At 42.4% G+C, this 18,260-nt stretch overlaps 1 protein-coding gene across 1 annotated transcript in view; it reads right to left on the bottom strand.

Annotated features, from left to right (window-relative positions):
- The window catches only part of LOC149974502 (myocardin-related transcription factor B-like), a 25,601-nt gene extending 7,341 nt beyond the window's left edge, over nt 1–18,260 (bottom strand). The window contains exons 1-10 of the mRNA XM_090212734.1: nt 17,983–18,260; nt 13,539–13,604; nt 13,383–13,438; nt 13,048–13,285; nt 12,628–12,812; nt 11,597–11,737; nt 11,045–11,295; nt 7,468–8,575; nt 7,150–7,302; nt 6,826–6,966 (exon numbers count right to left, since the gene is read on the bottom strand). Of these exons, the coding sequence (XP_090068860.1) occupies nt 6,826–6,966; nt 7,150–7,302; nt 7,468–8,575; nt 11,045–11,295; nt 11,597–11,737; nt 12,628–12,812; nt 13,048–13,285; nt 13,383–13,438; nt 13,539–13,604; nt 17,983–18,136 (2,493 nt within the window). The 5' untranslated portion in view covers nt 18,137–18,260. The remainder of the gene's footprint in view (nt 1–6,825; nt 6,967–7,149; nt 7,303–7,467; nt 8,576–11,044; nt 11,296–11,596; nt 11,738–12,627; nt 12,813–13,047; nt 13,286–13,382; nt 13,439–13,538; nt 13,605–17,982) is intronic.

The following is an 18,260-nucleotide window of genomic DNA, read 5'->3' as shown; positions in this document are numbered from 1 at the left end:
TAAGGCATTGAATGCATTACCTGGCCTCTGTAAATTGGTAAAGAATCCGCTTGATCCCCTCTGTCTAAGACGCTTGGACCTTATTTTTCAATATTGTAAGTGATTTTGTTAACAAAACGCCCCCATAAAGAAAATAAGATTTAAAAACAGGTTCAGCCCCTGGTTCGACCGTGATCTTGCAGAGTTACTCCATCACGAGAATTGCATTTGGTGAAAGGCACAGCACATGCATACTCAGGCATACTCTCGTTCAGGCAAATGAGAAATAAGTGCACTCAGGCTATCCAGAAGGCCAAAGTTAGTTATTTTAAGAAGCAGTTCTCCCTTTGTGGGTCTAACCCCAAGAAGTTCTGGAAAATGGTTAAAAGACAGGTTAAAACACAGCTGCCCATGTCCCTTAACCGGTCTTGGGAAGGGGGCAGTATTTTCCCCTCCTGATGAAAAGCGTGCCCATATTAAACTGCCTGCTACTCAGGCCCATAAGCTAAGATATGCATATTAGTAGATTTGGATAGAAAACTCTAAAGTTTCCAAAACTGTTAAAATAATGTCTGTGAGTATAACAGAACTGATATGACAGGCAAAAACCTGAGGAAAATCCAACCAGGAAGTACTATTATTTTGAAAGGCTGTTTTTCCATTGAAAGCCTATCCACCATATAAAGACCCAGTTCACAAGCTCTATGGCTTCCTCTACATGTGGCCAGTCTTTAGGCATTGTTTCAGGCTTTTACTCTGAAAAATGAGGGCGATACACCACTTTCAATCAGTGGACAGCGGAAATTTCCAGACATCAGCCATGCGCCTGATCAGGAACGCGCCTTTCTTGTTTCTCCTTTTCTATTGACAAAGCTTTTGTCCGGTCGAAATATTATTTATGACAAAAACAACTGGAGGATTGATTTTAAACATCGTTTGGCATGTTTCTACGAACTTTTATTGTACTTTTAAAAAAGTTTTCATCTGGACTTAGTGCCCATGCCTTGTGCATTCGGATTACTGGACAAAACGTGCGAACAAGGAGGTTTTTGGTCATAAAGAGGGACATTATCAAACAAAAATAACATTTATTGTCTAACATGGAGACCTGGGAGTGCCACCAGATGAAGCTCAAAGGTAAGTGATTCATTTTAATGCTATTTCTGACACCTCTCCTTGTTTGGAAAATGGCTGTATGGGTTTCTGTGGCTAGTTTCTGTGGCTAACATAATCGCAAAGTGTGCTTTCGCCGTAAAACCTTTTTGAAATCTGACACAGCAGTTGCATTAAGGAGAAGTTTCTTTTTTCGTATGTTTAACACTTATCTTTTATCAATGTTTATGATGAGTATTTCTGTTATTTGATGTGGCTCTCTGCACTTTCACCAGATGTTTGTTTGAGACAATGCATTTCTGAACATAACCCACCAATTTCAAATTAGCTTTTTGGTCATAAATAGGGACATTATCAAACAAAACGAACATCTATTGTGTAACATGAAGTCCTGTGAGTGTCATCTGATGATCATCAAAGGTTAGTGATTAATTTAATCGCTATTTTTGACTTTTGTGAGTCCTCTCCTTGGCTGGAAAATGGTTGTATAGTTTTCTGTGACTAGGCGCTGACCTAACAATCGTTTGGTGTGCTTTCGCCATAAAGCCTATTTGAAATCGGACACTGTGGTTGGATTTACAAGAAGTTTATCTTTAAAATTGTGTATAATACTTGTATGTTTGAGTAGTTTTAATTATGGGATTTCTTTTGGTTTGAATTTGGCGCCCTGCAATTTCACTGGCTGTTGTCGAGGTGGGACGCTAGCGCCTTATAATGCTACTAGCCCCGATGCTCCTCCCCTTTTCCCCCCTGCCCCACTACAAAATTTCTCCCTGCAGGCAGTCACTGAGTCCGAGGTGCTAGAGAAGCTCCTTAAACTTGACGCAAAAAAAAACATCTGGGTCAGATGGTTAAGACCCATTATTCTTTAAAGGTTGCTGCCCCTATAACCGCCAAGCCTGTCTATCCTCTCTGGTGAGGTTCCCATTGCTTGGAAGGCAGCCACGGTTCGTCCTTTATTTAAAGGGGAGATCAAACTGTTATAGGCCTATTTCTAGTTTGCCTTGTTTATCAACAGTGTTGGAAGAACTTGTCAATAATCAACTGACTGGCTTTCTTGATGTCTATAGTATTCTCTCGGGTATGCAATATGGTTTCCGCTCAGGTTATGGATGTGTCACTGCAACCTTAAAAGGTCCTCAATGATGTCACCATTGCCCTTGACTCTAAGCAATGTTGTGCTGCTATTTTTATTGACTTGGCCAAAGTATTTTGATACGGTAGACCACTCCATTATTGTGGGCCGGCTAAGGAGTATTGGTGTCCAAGGGGTCTTTGGCCTGGTTTGCTAATTACCTCTCTCAAAGAGTGCAGTGTATAAAGTCAGAACATCTGCTGTCTCAGCCACTGCCTGTCACCAAGGGTGTACCCCAAGGCTCGATCCCACGCTCTTCTCCATTTACATCAACATAGCTGAAGAAGCTCTCTCATCCATTACTGTTCAGACGATAGTCATACTCAGCTGGCCCCTCCCCGGATTTTGTGTTAAATGCTCTACAACAAAGCTTTCTTGGTGTCCAACAAGCTTTCTCTACCCATAACCCTGTTCTGAACACCTCCAACACAAAGGTCATGTGGTTTCGTAAGAAGAATGCCCCTCTTCCCACAGGTGTGATTAAACCTTCAGAGGTAGTAGAGCTTGAGGTAGTCACCTCATACAAGTACTTGGGAGTATGGATAGACGGTACACTGTCCTCTCAGCACATATCAAAGTTGCAGGCTAAAGTTAACCAAGTCTAGATTTCTCTATCATAATCACTCCTCTTTCAACCCAGCTGCAAAACTAACCCGGATTCAGATGACCATCCTACCCATGCTAGATTACGGAGACATAATTTATAGATCGGTAGGTAAGGGTGCTCTCGAGCGGCTAGATGTTCTTTCCCATTTGGCCATCAGATTTGCCACCAATGCTCCTTATAGGACACATCACTGCACTCTATACTCCTCTGTAAACTGGTCAGGTCTGTATACCAGTCACAAGACCCACTGGTTCTTTGCTTATTTATAAAACCTTCTTAGGCTTAACTCCCCCCTATCTGAGATATCTACTGCAGCCCTCATCCTCCACATACAACACCCGTTCTGCCAGTCACATTTTGTTAAAGGTCCGCAAAGCTAGCTATCTATATATCAATCTTGAACAGGATGATCTATTTTGGATGCAATTTGAATAGAGTTGGAGAGATAAAGACTGCAAGAGAGTGTTCGCATGTGCACCGACTTAACCTGTTATGGCTGCAACCCTTTGTTCTTAATTTCCGCCTGAAGACATACCCTAATCTAACTGCCTGTAGCTCAGCCCCAGAGGCAAGGATATGCATATTCTTGGTATCATTTGAATGGAAACATTCTGAAGTTTGTGGAAATGTTAATGAAATGTAGGAGAATATAACACAGTAGATCTGGTGGAAGAAAAGAGAAAAATATATATATGTTTTCTGTTTTTTATTGTTGTAGTACCATCTTTCACATGTACTAGAATAGCCACACAGTCAGATAGGATGCTGGAGATAATTTTGATGGATAACACAAGAGGGCAACTGTAGGTGTGCAAAGTTTGAGACAGATAACTTCTGGAATGGGTGAGCTACTTGACATTTAGCATGAAGTCACCCAGGTGTCCCACACAAGTTGCCCAAATGTACCCAAGTGGCCGAATTGGTGAAATGACCTATAACTATATACAGCAGTGCAAATAACTATATACAACATATCAAAAAGCAATTCTAACACACACACACAAAAAATGTTTAAAAAAAAATATTAGAAAATAAATAGAAAAAAATATTTAAAAAACAGTACACCCCTTAGAAGTCCTCGTCACAGTATTTTGCTGCCTGTGCCCTGTCCCATAGCAGTCTCTTTCTGATGTAAAGCAGAGGCAAACTGAACAAGTGGTGCATTTCATGCGACACGGAACACAACAACGCCTCCATGCTGTGCCCTTTTGGCCCTGAGGCACAGTCATGCCTGCAGTAATGAACTGTGGCATATGAACACCACTGGGGGCACAGGTAGAGCGGGCAGCTTGGCACCGGGGCCTCCCAGTCGGAGTCGCTATCACTGTGAAAGAAAACATTAAAAAAATATTTGTATTGTCTGAGCCTTTTATCATCACATAAAATAAACAGATATGTATTGATTGTATAGAGCAGAGGGAACAGTCACTAAGGTGTTCCATTCAACTACGGCCATTGTTGTGTGTGTGTATATATATATACAGTGCCTTGCGAAAGTATTCGGCCCCCTTGAACTTTGCGACCTTTTGCCACATTTCAGGCTTCAAACATAAAGATATAAAACGGTATTTTTTTGTGAAGAATCAACAACAAGTGGGACACAATCATGAAGTGGAACGACATTTATTGGATATTTCAAACTTTGTCCGTTTTTGATTTGTTAAAAAAGTTCGAAATATCCAATAAATGTCGTTCCACTTCATGATTGTGTCCCACTTGTTGTTGATTCTTCACAAAAAAATACAGTTGTATATCTTTAATGTTTGAAGCCTGAAATGTGGCAAAAGGTCGCAAAGTTCAAGGGGGCCGAATACTTTCGCAAGGCACTGTATATACACACACACACAAAAACAAACTACACATTTCATTGCAAAAATATATATATATTATATATATATATATTTTATATTTCATAAAACGGCATTAGCACTTACCCGTCCAGAAGTACGTCCTGTCCTTGCAGAAACAGCTCCTCAGTTCGTTTGAATGATAACACCAAGATTCCTCAAACAAAAAATCTGTCTCACTTTTACTTTAGAGTTTGACTTCGCTTTACATGAAGTATTCGCCAGGATATCTTCAATGAAATCGTTGAAACAACTTTCCGAAATACAGCTGCGCGTAAAAAGCCTTACAGCAACCCCTCTGATCGTCAAGGCGAAAATGGAGTTCCCTGCGCGTGCGATTACAGCCAAGGAATTGTGGTCCAACCCCAAACCATTACATACTGGCGTTTACCTCAGCTCATTGGCTATCTACCCAGCTAGATTTCAAGAAGATCAGTGGTCATTGGGCAGAAATATAGTCAATCAATGAAGCTTCGCTAAAATTATTGGTGCGTCAGGTAGTCATTTATCGTTGTCTTCAAATCAGCTCACTTCGGTCAATTCGGTCAATTCTCCCCGCAAAAAAAAAACAACGTTGTTTGACTGCGTTGCAAACATCCAGAGGAATGCACTGACACCCACCATGACTATGTAAACTATTGTTTACAGGGGCGAATCACGCTGAATGCTCCGTAAAAAAATGATAGAGATGGAATTCACTGCACAAATAGTTTACAAAATGTTTAGATTTAGGCTATAAAAATGGATTTTATCAAAGAAAAACGGCACTTCATTTGATCAATGGGATACTCAGGAAGAGAAATAAGAGCAAGATATCAGAATGTAACTCATAATTTTACCTTCAGATGTAAATGTGTAAACTGTCATGGCAGAAAATGTTTGTTGTTGATTGCTCTTCTCAAACAAAAGCATGGGATTTGTTCTCTGTAATAGCTATTTTAAATTGGAAAACATAGTTTGATTACCAAGATTCTAATCTTTTGAAGGGTGTAAGACACTTGCATTTTCAATAATGTTTAATGTTACGAAATTGTATTTTTAGTTGTCACTCTGAAATTTCCCCTGATGTTGGTCCCTGTACAGGGACAGCAGCCATAACAGGTTTTAAGGAATTAATATTTCTATTACATTTTTTAATTTAACCTTTATTGAACTAGGCAAGTCAGTTAAGAACAAATTCTTATTTACAATGACGGCCTACCCTGTCCAAACCATAACCCCTTTTTTATTTTACCCCTATTTTACCAGGTAAGTTGACTGAGAAGACATTCTCATTTACAGCAACAACCTGGGGAATAGTTACAGGGGAGATGAATGAGCCAATTGTAAACTGGGGATGATTAAGTGACCATGATGGTATGCCAGGACACCGGGGTTAACACCCCTACTCTTATGATAAGTGCCATGGGATCTTTAGTGACCACAGAGAGTCAGGACACCCGTTTAACATCCCATCCGAAAGACGGCACCCTACACAGGGCAATGTCCCCAATCATATATATTTTTAGACCAGAGGAAAGGGTGCCTCCTACTGGCCCTCCAACACCACTTCCAGCAGCATCTGGTCTCCCATCTAGGGACCGACCAGGACCAACCCTGCTTAGCTTCAGAAGCAAGCCAGCAGTAGAATGCAGGGTGGTATGCTGCTGGCATGAATCAAACCAGGGTCTGTACTGACACCTTTTGCACTGAAATGCAGTGCCTTAGACCTGTTTTAAAAGTCTGCAGCTGCAATAAAATAAAAAATAATAATCTTATATACAAATAAAATAATAAGTTGACCCCCGAAAGACAGATGGCGATGTGTAAATTAGATGCTCATTCGGTCTTTATATTACTGTAGCACAGGCTATGCTCCAGCAAATGTAGGTCTACCTGTCACAATAGAATGTTACCACGATGAGATGATAGGACTATACTTAGATGGGCTGTCTGTCCCCAACCTAAGCATTGATGATTCATCATGCATTGACCAGAGAGAAGGCCATAGAGAACTCAGATGTAGACATTGCATATAATTAAACGTCATGCTGTTCATACAAATTTGATTCTAATTTACCGGTTTCTCGCAGTTATTTATGCCGGGAAAAGGGAGTGGTTTTGGCAGTAAATCTTGGTAAATGCCAATCAACCCTAGTGTTCACCTGTGTGAGGTTGTTGGCCTGCTGCAGGTTGCGGGTCTGTTTAACTGCATCCTCGTAGCGAGGGGGCTCCCTGGTCTTGGGGGGCTGGGTAACGAGGGAGGAGGGGTGGAGGATGAAGGTGGGCTGGGATGGAGAGGGGGACTGGAGGAATTGAGAGAAGAGGAAAACATTTAACACAACCTACCTGGTCTGTAATAAGAACTCATATACCGAATGTAAGATTTGAAAGGATTTGAGAGAGAAAGGCAGGTTTGCAATATGTATTTTGCATCACATTTAGGATAGAGTATGATGTTTTCCAAATAATAAATAGAGAAAGCGTACCTTGTTAACAGGCCCATTGGAAAGGTTGTGGCTGGGTGAAGCCCCACGGGGAGAGAGCCTGTTATCTGGGGAGCTGCTCAGGAAACACTGGGGAGGCATGTCGGGCATAGTCTGGTTCTCCACCATCCCAGAGCCGTTACAAACTGTAACAGTCTGTAGAAAAGACACAGAAGGGGGTAAAAATACAGGATCGTAGTGTTAAGAAACCAATTAACTAGCCTGCTAATATCACTGCACTCGCTAAGTCTAGGGGTCTTACGCCTAGTTAACTGGTCTGTAACCTGATTTAAGATGTGCATCTATGTAACTTGAAATCACCTGCAAAATGTGGTTGTGATTAGTTATCTGCTGAGTGGAGGCTGTCTCCATCTTGGTGGTATGCAGCTGGGAGATGGAGGCTTGCATCAGACCTGAGGCCTGATTTGACAACGTAGCCTGGAGGACAGGAAGGAGGATCTGAGTAGAGCCATCCTGGGCCGTGAGTAGGGTCTGGGAAACAGGCTGGCCTAGAACCTGGGACACTCTCCCCTGGTGGCTGATGAAAAACTGGGGCAGACTGGGGGCCGGATTGGGCTGGGAATGGGGTCTGGAGTTACAAATGACATCCTCTACCTTCACCACAGTGGGGAGAGTCTGGGGGGCCAGGGTTGAGTTAATCATGGCTGAGCAGTTAGGAAGGACCCTGCCTTCCATTTTGACTGCGTTGAAGGTCTGGATCATGGGGACGGGGTCTGAGGGTCCCTGGAGGGGCTGGGTCTTCTTCTCCACCCCCAGCTGCATCTTGAGCTCCTCCACCAGCATCTGCTCCTGCTCCAGCTTCCTCATCAGCTCCTCAATCTGACGTTCCTTCTCATGGAGCCGCCGGTCCTTCTCCTCCGGGACAACACCCAGGCCAAGGTGGGACATCCCCGCGCCTGTCCGACAGAGGCTCACCCTCTGGGGGTCGCAAAGGAGTTTGGATACCCTGGGCATCCCTCCGTCGTCTCTGAAGGTGGCGAGGTCTGTGGGGATTGGGGACACTGGGGCTGTGGCGCTCATGCTCTCTGGTGCCACCTGGTGGGCAGGTAGAAGTGCAGGGGATGAGCCAACCTCTATGGGAACTGAGGGGAGGGTTTTAGGGCCGGGGTTTGGGACTGTGGTAGGGGCCGGGGTGCTTGGACTCTCCTGGTAGGGCTTCAGCCTCTCGATGAGATCAGTCTTGGTCCCTGAGACAGGGAGGCTTCGCAATTTCAGCTCCAGTTTCAACTCGGCCACCTTCATGTCCTCCAGGTTAGGAGGCAGTTGGCCAGGCTTGCGGTTGGATAGGCTGTTGTTGGGACGGACAGGGGTGGGAAGAGGGACAGTGACATGGGGGGCAGGAGGCAGGGACAGCACTATAGAGGTTGGCAGGCCGCTCACACCGCTGTTCTGACCCTCAGCTACAGGTCTGGAGGAGGAGAGGGAAGTGAATGGAGAGAGAAACAAGAGGAAAACAGAGTGTAAAGAGGGTGGAGTGAGATATGGCGAAGGAGGGAGAGGGGAAATGTGGGGGAAAGAGGGGTGGAGAGAGAGGGAGAAGGGAAATGTGTTAGCAATATATATTAGGAGCCTCCTCTGCCCTGCATCTTAGTACACAATCAATCAATAGAACAATGCAGAGTTCCAACAATAACTGACCTTGGATCAACTCCGACTAACAGGGAAATTATAGAAAAGGCCAAAACAACATCCTGCAGGTTATTAATATCATTATAGCGGATTTGTTATTGGAAACTAGCTAATTGTCAGTTTGTCATTCAGGCCATTGGAAACAACAGTTGGTTTGCTTTTTAGGTGCTTTCCAGCTAACATAATATTCTCGTGTAAACCTTTGTTTGAACAACAGGTAGACAGATTGACGTAATGACAGAGGTTATTAACCTAGTAAGGGGAAATTAGAGGTCTTCACAGGTCCAAATAGTTGGACTCGTTCTGAAATGGATCCATGACTTTCCCACCCGACCCGATATGCTTAAATATTTTTTTTTTAAATAACGAAGTACAGCCTGAAGCGTTACGAAAAGGCCCGTGGAAAAACAGACCCGTGCTGGGTTGGATCCGAGAGATCCGTTCAGATCCAAGAGTAGAAAGAGAGGGAGGAAGAAACCTCCGACTGGGTGCTGCCAGCGCAATCAATAAACAAGTGATATTGGGCAAATAATGCACAGTTAAGTGTCCTTAACTGCCTATAACATTTTTTTAACTATTCGTTGCATTTTTATGTGTAGCATATTCAAAACTTTATAGCCATAAATGTCCACCTCACATTGGCTACGCGTGGCCTGTCTGCAATGAACTTGAAACATTGTATCAACGGACACAGCTGTAAGCTATTTGTGCAAGGGATAAGAAGTCAATCAGGTATTTTATGTCTCCATTATTTTAAGTGAACTGGTGTAAATTATTTTTAAAACAGCTGGTTTAGATTCTTAAATAGGCCGACAATAATAAACAACAATAATGATGATCAAACAAATGAAAAATACAGAAAATAAAAGTTAGAAAATGACATGAAACCTGAATAGCGAGTTGCACACAGTCCACCTGGCCGTGCCAACGTTCTTCTCATCTTTGTCCACTATAATATTAGAACTTGTCACTGAGGACATTCCCCCTTGGCCTCTTTTCACCGTACTCCTTCTCCTAACTTTAGTTTTACTTCAAAAGAAAAAGGCCTCCATCTTCGCAATCAACAGTAGCCTAGACCAGTGGTTCCCAACCAGGACTCATGAGACCATAGGCTTACTGGTAAAATGCACGAGGGGGTTACTTTAGGGGTACTCCGGGCAGAGCAAAATACAGTTGGTGGTACAGTAAGTGAAAAAGGAAGGGAACCACTGGCCTATACCACTCGCATTCTCTCTCTCCCCTCAGCAGCAGGGGCATGTGAGGTGAGCAGCCAGAACCAGTTTCAAATGGACATGATCTATACATTTTATTGAGTTGCAATTGGCTGACACAAATAACAAGCTTGCACAGTTCTAATCACTTCACACACAATTATATCAGACCAGACCCGACCCGACACGAGACAAAAGTCTGAATTTAGGACCCGGACCTAGTGTTGGGCAGCATCCAGATTTTCATACTGTCATACCGTTTTTGTACCCTACTGGGGTATAAGGTATTACCGAATATACACACAAGCGGCGCTATTTCAAAAATAATTATGCCCAAAACAATTTAGGCAACCAGGATCTTGATCCAAGAGTTGAATGAATGTCTCTGCTGTAACCAAGGTTCATCTTGAAATCTAGAAAACTTTCCTAGCAATTTAGAAAACCAAATACATAGCTGGAGCCCTGAGCTGGATATAATTTGACACAGATTTCGTATAGTTATACTTCACTTAAAGGAGAATTCCACCCAAAAACTATTTTAGTATTTGTTTCATTAGTCCATTGTAGACATACACAAAATGTTTTGCTGGTCAGCAATCAAGTTTAAGATATTGTATGTAACTTTCAAAATACAGAAATCACCACCATATGATGTAAAACACAGCATCACATGATGCTAAATGCCTCATACAGGGATGATTTCTGTATTTTGAAAGTTACATACAGTATCTTGATTGCTGACAAACAAAACATTGACTATGTCAACAATGGACTAAAGAAAAATATCAAAATATAGTTTAGGTGGAATTTTCCTTTAAGTTACAAGCAGTGTCATAGCACGCACACCAGCGAGGCCGGACCCGCTCGGGTCGGATCTCGGAATTTCAGGTCTGTTGAGCCTCTGGGGCAAATGCTAAATTAAATCACATTTTCACTTAGTCTCCCACTGACAAAGTGGAGATCGGACTTAAGTGGAAGTTTCGATTTGACCCCAGGAGTGTTACTTCTTTTGCCCTGATATGACAGTAATATCCTACTTTAAGGGTGCTGGGAGGATGGTGTGGTAGTTGTAGTGCTGCTGCTGCTGTTGGTTGAGGATCTGCAGCTGGAGGAAGAGTTGCTGCTGGTGGAGGATCTTGGCGTAGGATGAGTCCATGGGGGCATCGCTGGCCTCCTGTTTCTGGTCTGGGGGGACATACTGGTGGTACTTTAACTTCTTGACCCGGGGCTTTGGGTCCTTGCCCTTCTTACTGCGATTCCTCTCTCCCGGCTGTTTGGGCTGGCTCTGCTGTGGGATGAGAGAAGAGAAACATCAAGATAAAGAAGTTGCACATGATTGAAAACTAGTCAGTCTGCCTTACAGACTTGTTTTAATGAACAGTGTTTAGAAGTGACTCAAGTACTGTTTTTTTTTCTATGACTGAAAGATGACAATCCAGATTTTAGCACAGAAAGATATATTGACATTTATTTATTCAGTGATTTGGATTCAATGCTAGTTCAAAGACTGAGCTTTTGTTTCAATGTGAAGTTTAATGTTTAGAAAGTATACTTTCCCAAACAGTAGACCGAACAATGTGTCTGCTTACTTTCACTAGGGTGGGCCCTGGCTTTGAAGGAACGACAGTGATGATAGGCTGAGACGCGGGTGCTGGGCGACTGACTGGCAGCTCTTGGGTGGAGAGAGCTTTGAGGAAGTCTGCCGTTGCCTGGGTGACAACAGGAAAGGGCTGGGACAGAAGAACAGATTTCAGTCATAACTCTAAGCATATAACTTACATAACTAAGTTTCTTGTTAATAATTTGCATTTCTCTGAACATTTACTTACATTTTTACAATCATTCAGGGGTAGATAAAGAATGTGAGGTATGATTAGGGTTGCAAAGCTACTGGTAATTTACCAAAGTTACTTTGGTCATTTATACTTAGATAACTTTAAAAAATAAATGTATTCATATAAACACTCATTTTTTTATACATTTGTGTCCATATTGTCCATGAGTTTCTAGTCCAGGTTTCCCTACTCCAGTCCTCAAGTACCCCCATCAGCACACATTTTTGTTGTAGCCCGAGAAACTCACCTGATTCAACTCATTGTGAGCTTGATGATTCATTGACAAGTTGAATCAGGTGTGCTTGTCCACGGCTACAACAAATGTGTACTTTTGGAGGGTAGCCGAGGACTGGAGCTGGGAAACACTGCTCTAGTGGATAGACCATATTGTTCAAGACAAAATAGCCTAAGTAATGAAAAAAATCATCTAAAATCAACATCATTTTCAATTAACTGAATGTCTTTCAACTATTAACTTTTTTCACAACTGCCACCAGTTTGGTGGCAAAACATTGATAAAAGACATATTGACATTGTAAAATAAATAACTGTAAAGAAATATACAATATATTTCATGCTGAACCCCTCATATTAAAACACCAATGGTATTAATCTTATAAAATTCCCCCCCAAAACTTGAAAGCTACCAAAATTCAAGTATTTTACTGGCAAACTCTGAAAGTTTCAAGTAATATACCTTCTCTTTGCAACTCTAGGTATAATGAAGCATATGTATTGTCCTTCAAAAGGAAATTCAAGTGGATAAAGAACCTCCCATGTCCTACCTGTAGGATTGTGTGGTTGTTGGTGATTGTGGGCAGCGGTGGTGGGCAGGGGGCCTCTAGGGCCCGAGGTTCCCCAGGGGAGGGTGTGGAGACCTTGGACTCATGGCTGGCTGGCTGCTCTGGAGACAGGGCGTCCCCGCTGTCCTCATCAAACCCGTACGTGTCCAGCGCTTTGGGGTAGTTTACTGAGGGACCAACACATTCAACATTAACACAGCACATTAACCAAAAGGTCCACATCAAGTTTAGAAAGGGGTAAAGGTGAACAGGCCTCAGAATTCTGTGATTTAGGCAGGTTCAGGCTGCCCATCTAATCGTATTTATTATGATCTAAAAAACAAACCTGATCCTAATTCAGCACTCCTACACTCAGACTCCTGATACGGCTCCATATCACTTTCTCTCTCTACCAGGCCTTACCAATGATGGCCTCCTTGACGCTGGGTTCTACAGGCAGAATGTTCTTTTCTACCAGTTCCATGGGGCCGGGGCGCTGGGCCAGCTTCTCATTCAGGTCGTCAGCCAGCCTGGCCCTTTTCAGCTTCATCTGGGTGGCCTGCAGGGAGGGCTCTGCCCCAGTCTCCTTAAGGATGTGCATTCTGACCAGTTCAGATCTCTCTGGTCGGCTGCGGATCTTGTGTTTCAGGAAGTTTTCAGTCTGGGAAAGGGAAAACGGGGACAGGGCATTTTCAAGAAATGTCCATACAAGAACATGGAATATATTGGGGAATGTATTTGCAAGGCTGAGCTCTTACCCTGGCTCTCTCCAGGCTGCGTATCTGCTCATGAAATGCCGCTGGGCTCTTTAGAGCTGCATGGGGAGAAACACATTGTCAGCTTCTCAACAGACACCTCTAACGCGAACACATAACTCAATTATGACTACATAAAGTGGCAGTGCCCATACTCACGAGGCATGATGCCCTGGTCTACCAGCTGCTCACGGGTGCGTCTCTGCTGTAGCCTCAGCTGAAGGACTGTTGGGGGAGGGGGGCGAGAGAGAAATGTAGACACTTCAGTAAACACAACCAGAAATTGCCTGCATCTGCGGGTCTGAAGTCATCATGAGTAACTGAGGCTTTCACAAGAGGATGTGGTTCTGTTAGAAGGCTAGACACACAGACCAGCAGAGTTTGGACTCCCACGGCCACCACAACTCACTTCCTTTACCACCAGCAGTGGTTAACAAGCCTGGTTGGTTTCACTTGAATCCCTTTTCTGAACAATAATTTAATTACTTAATACCGTTGCATTCTTTGTTCTTTTTGGCTGCAGCCAAGGCTAATCAAATCCGGCAAACTAATTTCAATAATCAAAAGCATTTGAAAATTGCACAGGAACAAATATCAGGGGGAATTGTGATTTATCTCAAATAGCTAAAACAGGCAAAACATGATTTCAAACAGCTAAATCAGCTAGCCTAAATGTACTTGATTACTAGGTTTGGGCGGTATCTAGATTTTCATACCGTCCTTCTCTCATCCCAGGATTTATGGTATTACCGGCATAGCACACAAGAAAAGCCCATTGGGCCTCTAGTACCAGAAAGCTAACAAAATTAGCATACTAATAGCGAGAGCACAGACGCTGTCAGCTAAATGCTAATGAGTGAAAATGAACATAAACTAAATTGCAAACACAGCAAAATACAGATCAAAAGTTATACAAGCATAGCCAATAGCTACCAAATGTCATTTTCGGTGAGTGTGAACATTTACATGCGAAAGTGAATGAGAGAAATTGTGCAAATGAACAAAGTTATGTGCTGCGCTGCTCTTCAGAAAAGCATGGGAGAAAAACACTAGTAGGAAGCACAGGGAAGAAATAACTAATCCAGAGCTTTATAGACATTATAGGCTATCTGATGGCAAACATTTAGTAGTGAATTGCATACAAGTGTAACATCACCTCATGTGCACCGCACAACAGAGATTCGCCGATAGACACTAGAACGCTACGAACGCTTTCTCCCGTTGTGCTATTTACAAAAAACATGTGACTGGCTCATCTGAGATAAGCTTCTTACTGTAAAGTAATGTGACAGGTGGAATGAAGAATACAGTCTGCTCAATCTCCTAACATATGCACAAGTTGATTGCAGGTATTAACTTAAAAAGTAGCTACAAATATGAATATTTATTGAAAAACTTCAAAGAAATCATTGACAGTATTTTAATATTTTGACAGGATAGACAAAGATACCTAGGTCTCTCTTTTCTAAATGTGCCCTCTAGAATACAATATAAAAATACAGAAAATATATACAGTGCATTCAGAAAGTATTCAGACCCCTTAACTTTCACATTTTGTTACAGCCTTATTCATTCATATTAAAAAAAATAAATAAAAACTCAACCTACACGCAAAACCCCATAATGAAAAACAGAATTGACTATTTTACATGTACTCAGACCCTTTGCTATGACTCCACATTGAGATCAGGTGCATCCTGTTTCCATTGATCATGCTTGAGATGTTTCTACAACTTCATTGGGGCGGCAGGGTAGCCTAGTGGTTAGAGCATTGGACTAGTAACCGGAAGGTTGCAAGTTCAAATCCCCGAGATGACAAGGTACAAATCTGTCGTTCTGCCCTGAACATTGGCCGTCATTGAAAATAAGAATTTGTTCTTAACTGACTTGCCTAGTTAAAATACAAAATTGGAGTCCACCTGTGGTAAATTCAATAGATTGGACTAAAGGTCGACCAATTATTTAGGGCCGATTTCAAGTTCATATACAAATCGGTAATCAGCATTTTTGTACACGATTATGGCCGATTACATTGCACTCCACGAGGAGACTGCGTGGAAGGCTGACTACCTGTTATGCGAGTGCAGCAAGGAGCCAAGGTAAGGTGCTAGCTAGCATTAAACATATCTTATAAAAAAACAAATCACATTTAACAATCACTAGTTAAACTAGTAATATTGTCAACCATGTGTGTCAATCATCTAGCTTGTCCTGCGTTGCATATAATCGATGCGGTGCCTGTTTAATTTATCATTGAATCATAGCCTTCTTCGCCAAACTGGTGATTTAACCTCTGCGCACCGAACCCGTTAGCGGGATTAAATTCGACAATACGGTGATCGCTACATAGTCATATTAAACATTCATGAAAACACAAGTGTCTCATGTTTCGAAAGCCTAGAATCTTGCTAATCCAACTGCGTTGTCAGATTTTTAAAAGGATTTACTGCGAAAGAATACGATGCGATTATCTGAGGATAGAGCCCCATAAAAACAACTATTTCAACCAGCACAGGCGTAACAAAATCACAAATTGCAATAAAATAAATTGTTTACCTTTGACAATCTTCCTCTGTTTGCAATCCCAATGCTCATTGTTACACAATGAAAGGTCTTTTGTTCGATAAAATCAATTTTTGTAGCCTAAGAAGAAACATTTTGTGAACCGCTTGTCGTGAATTCCGTCTCATTCAATTTGACGACACATTCGATGTAAATACACACACTAAACGTGACTTTTCACTGTTGACGTTGAGACTGGTGTTTTGCGGGTACTATTTAATGAAGCTGCCAGTTGAGGACTTGTGAGGAGTCTGTTTCTCAAACTAGACACTATTGTACTTGTCCTCTTGCTCAGTTGTGCACCGGGGCCTCCCACTCCTCTTTCTATTCTGGTTAGGGCCAGTTTGCGCTGTTCTGTGAAGGGAGTAGTCGTTGTGCCAGATCTTCAATAGCCTTAATTTCTCAGAACAAGAATAGACTGACAAGTTTCAGTAGAAAGCTCTTTGTTTCTCGCCATGTTGAGCCTGTAATCAAACCCACAAATGCTGATGCTCCAGATACTCAACTAGTCTAAAGGCCAGTTTAATTGCTTCTTTAAATCAGAACAGCAGGTTTTCAGCTGTGCTAACAATTGCAAAAGGGTTTTCTAATGCTCAATTAGCCTTTTAAAATGATAAACTTAGATTAGCTAACACAACGTGCCATTGGAACACAGGAGTGATGGTTGCTGATAATGGGCCTCTGTAGATATTCCATTTAAAAAATATATTTTTAAAATCAGCAGTTTACAGCTACAAGTCATTTACAACATTAACAATGTCAACACTATTTCTGATCAATTTTATTGTTATTTAAAAAAAATGGACAAACATTTTTTTTGCTTCTTTCAAAACAAGGAAATCTCTAAGTGACCCCAAACTTTTGAACAGTAGTCTAACTATCGTGATAATATCGTATTCCTGCAGTTCCTGGCAATTCCCAGCCCTAACACACACACAGAAAGAGAGAGAGTTAGAGAGAGAGACACACACACACACACACTAAGCAGTGTTTCCTCAGCTGTGGGTCGGCTCAGTGACCACAGTCCCGGTCAGCTCAGAGGGTGAGAGATTCAGACTAGGATTCCAAGGAGTCTGACATGCTTGACACTTTCACCACTCCCCCGTGATTCAACATCCAACAGTACAACGTCTGAAGTGCATGGGATGTGTTATTGATGAATCAGAATCTGGGTTTACATGAAACGTTGAATATGGAGATTCTCCTTTAAGCCTAGGAAGCAGCCATTAAATGTACCATTCACCAGCATTTCAAGCTTAATGTCAAAATACATTTGGTACTTACCAAGGAATGGGGTTTTGCTGAGCAACTATAGTCATTACTTAGACTAAATTCACATGAGCCAAATCCACCTCTTCTGCATCTCAAATAACACCTGATTTTTTCCAGCAAAGGCATTTCTCTCTCTTTCAGTTGCATGCAACTTATTTAGACATTTTTTGGAAGTACATACCGGTCTCAAGGGCAGTAAAGATGATAGTTGCTCAGCGAAACTCCATTCTTTGGTAAATATTCTAATCCTCACCGTCTCATCTTTTAAAATACATAAAGTCCTCCATTTACCTCACTCCGACTACCCAAAAAATAGCAAAGTTACCCAATTGGGGGAGTGAGGGGGTCAACCTCTTGTCGCATGCAGTGCTCAAGTTCAGGACGGCTGGCAGTCAAAACCCATAAAACGCTGTGAAGTGCAGAGCCTGAGCTATGACGTAATATATAGCATGTTACTGAGCTGGAGGGTTCCAATTTATACACTTATCAGTACCTACATCTGCTATTTTTAACCCATATACAAGTGTTAAGGGGTAAAAAACCAATCACAGTTGTAAAGACACTATAAACATGATTATGGCAGGTTCACTGGAGTTCCATCTTCCAGGCTTTGAGTTAGAAGGTATTTTCAAGCATCTCACTGCTCAAGTGAGGAACCAATCAACCACATCTATCACAGTGGAGCAAAACAAATGATCATTATGTATGAGAAAAGGACAATCAATTTGACGATCACCATAGTGTGTGCTTGTTTCTCCTCCCCACTCACCGTTCTTGCGTTCGTTGAGGGGAGGCAGGTTGTTGCTGGGCTGTAGGGTCAGCTCCTCCAGCTCATGGGTGACCGCCTCACTCTGGGGACTGGGCACCAGCAGACCCAACATTTCATAATCCCCCTCTGCTCTGGGCAGCCCCTGGGGCTCCATCTCCACGGGGGGGGGGGGAGGAAATCAGGGGGCTTCCTAGTAACCAGCAGGGGCAGTTACCGTCCCGGTGTGATGTCACGATCTCTGCATGGGAAGAGAGAATAGGATCTTTTTTTCCCCCCAT

Source organism: Oncorhynchus mykiss, chromosome 20 (assembly GCF_057628025.1).
Source record: "Oncorhynchus mykiss isolate SJ-2025 chromosome 20, ASM5762802v1, whole genome shotgun sequence".
NCBI lineage: Eukaryota > Metazoa > Chordata > Actinopteri > Salmoniformes > Salmonidae > Oncorhynchus > Oncorhynchus mykiss.
This window is presented reverse-complemented; position numbering and strand designations above follow the sequence as displayed.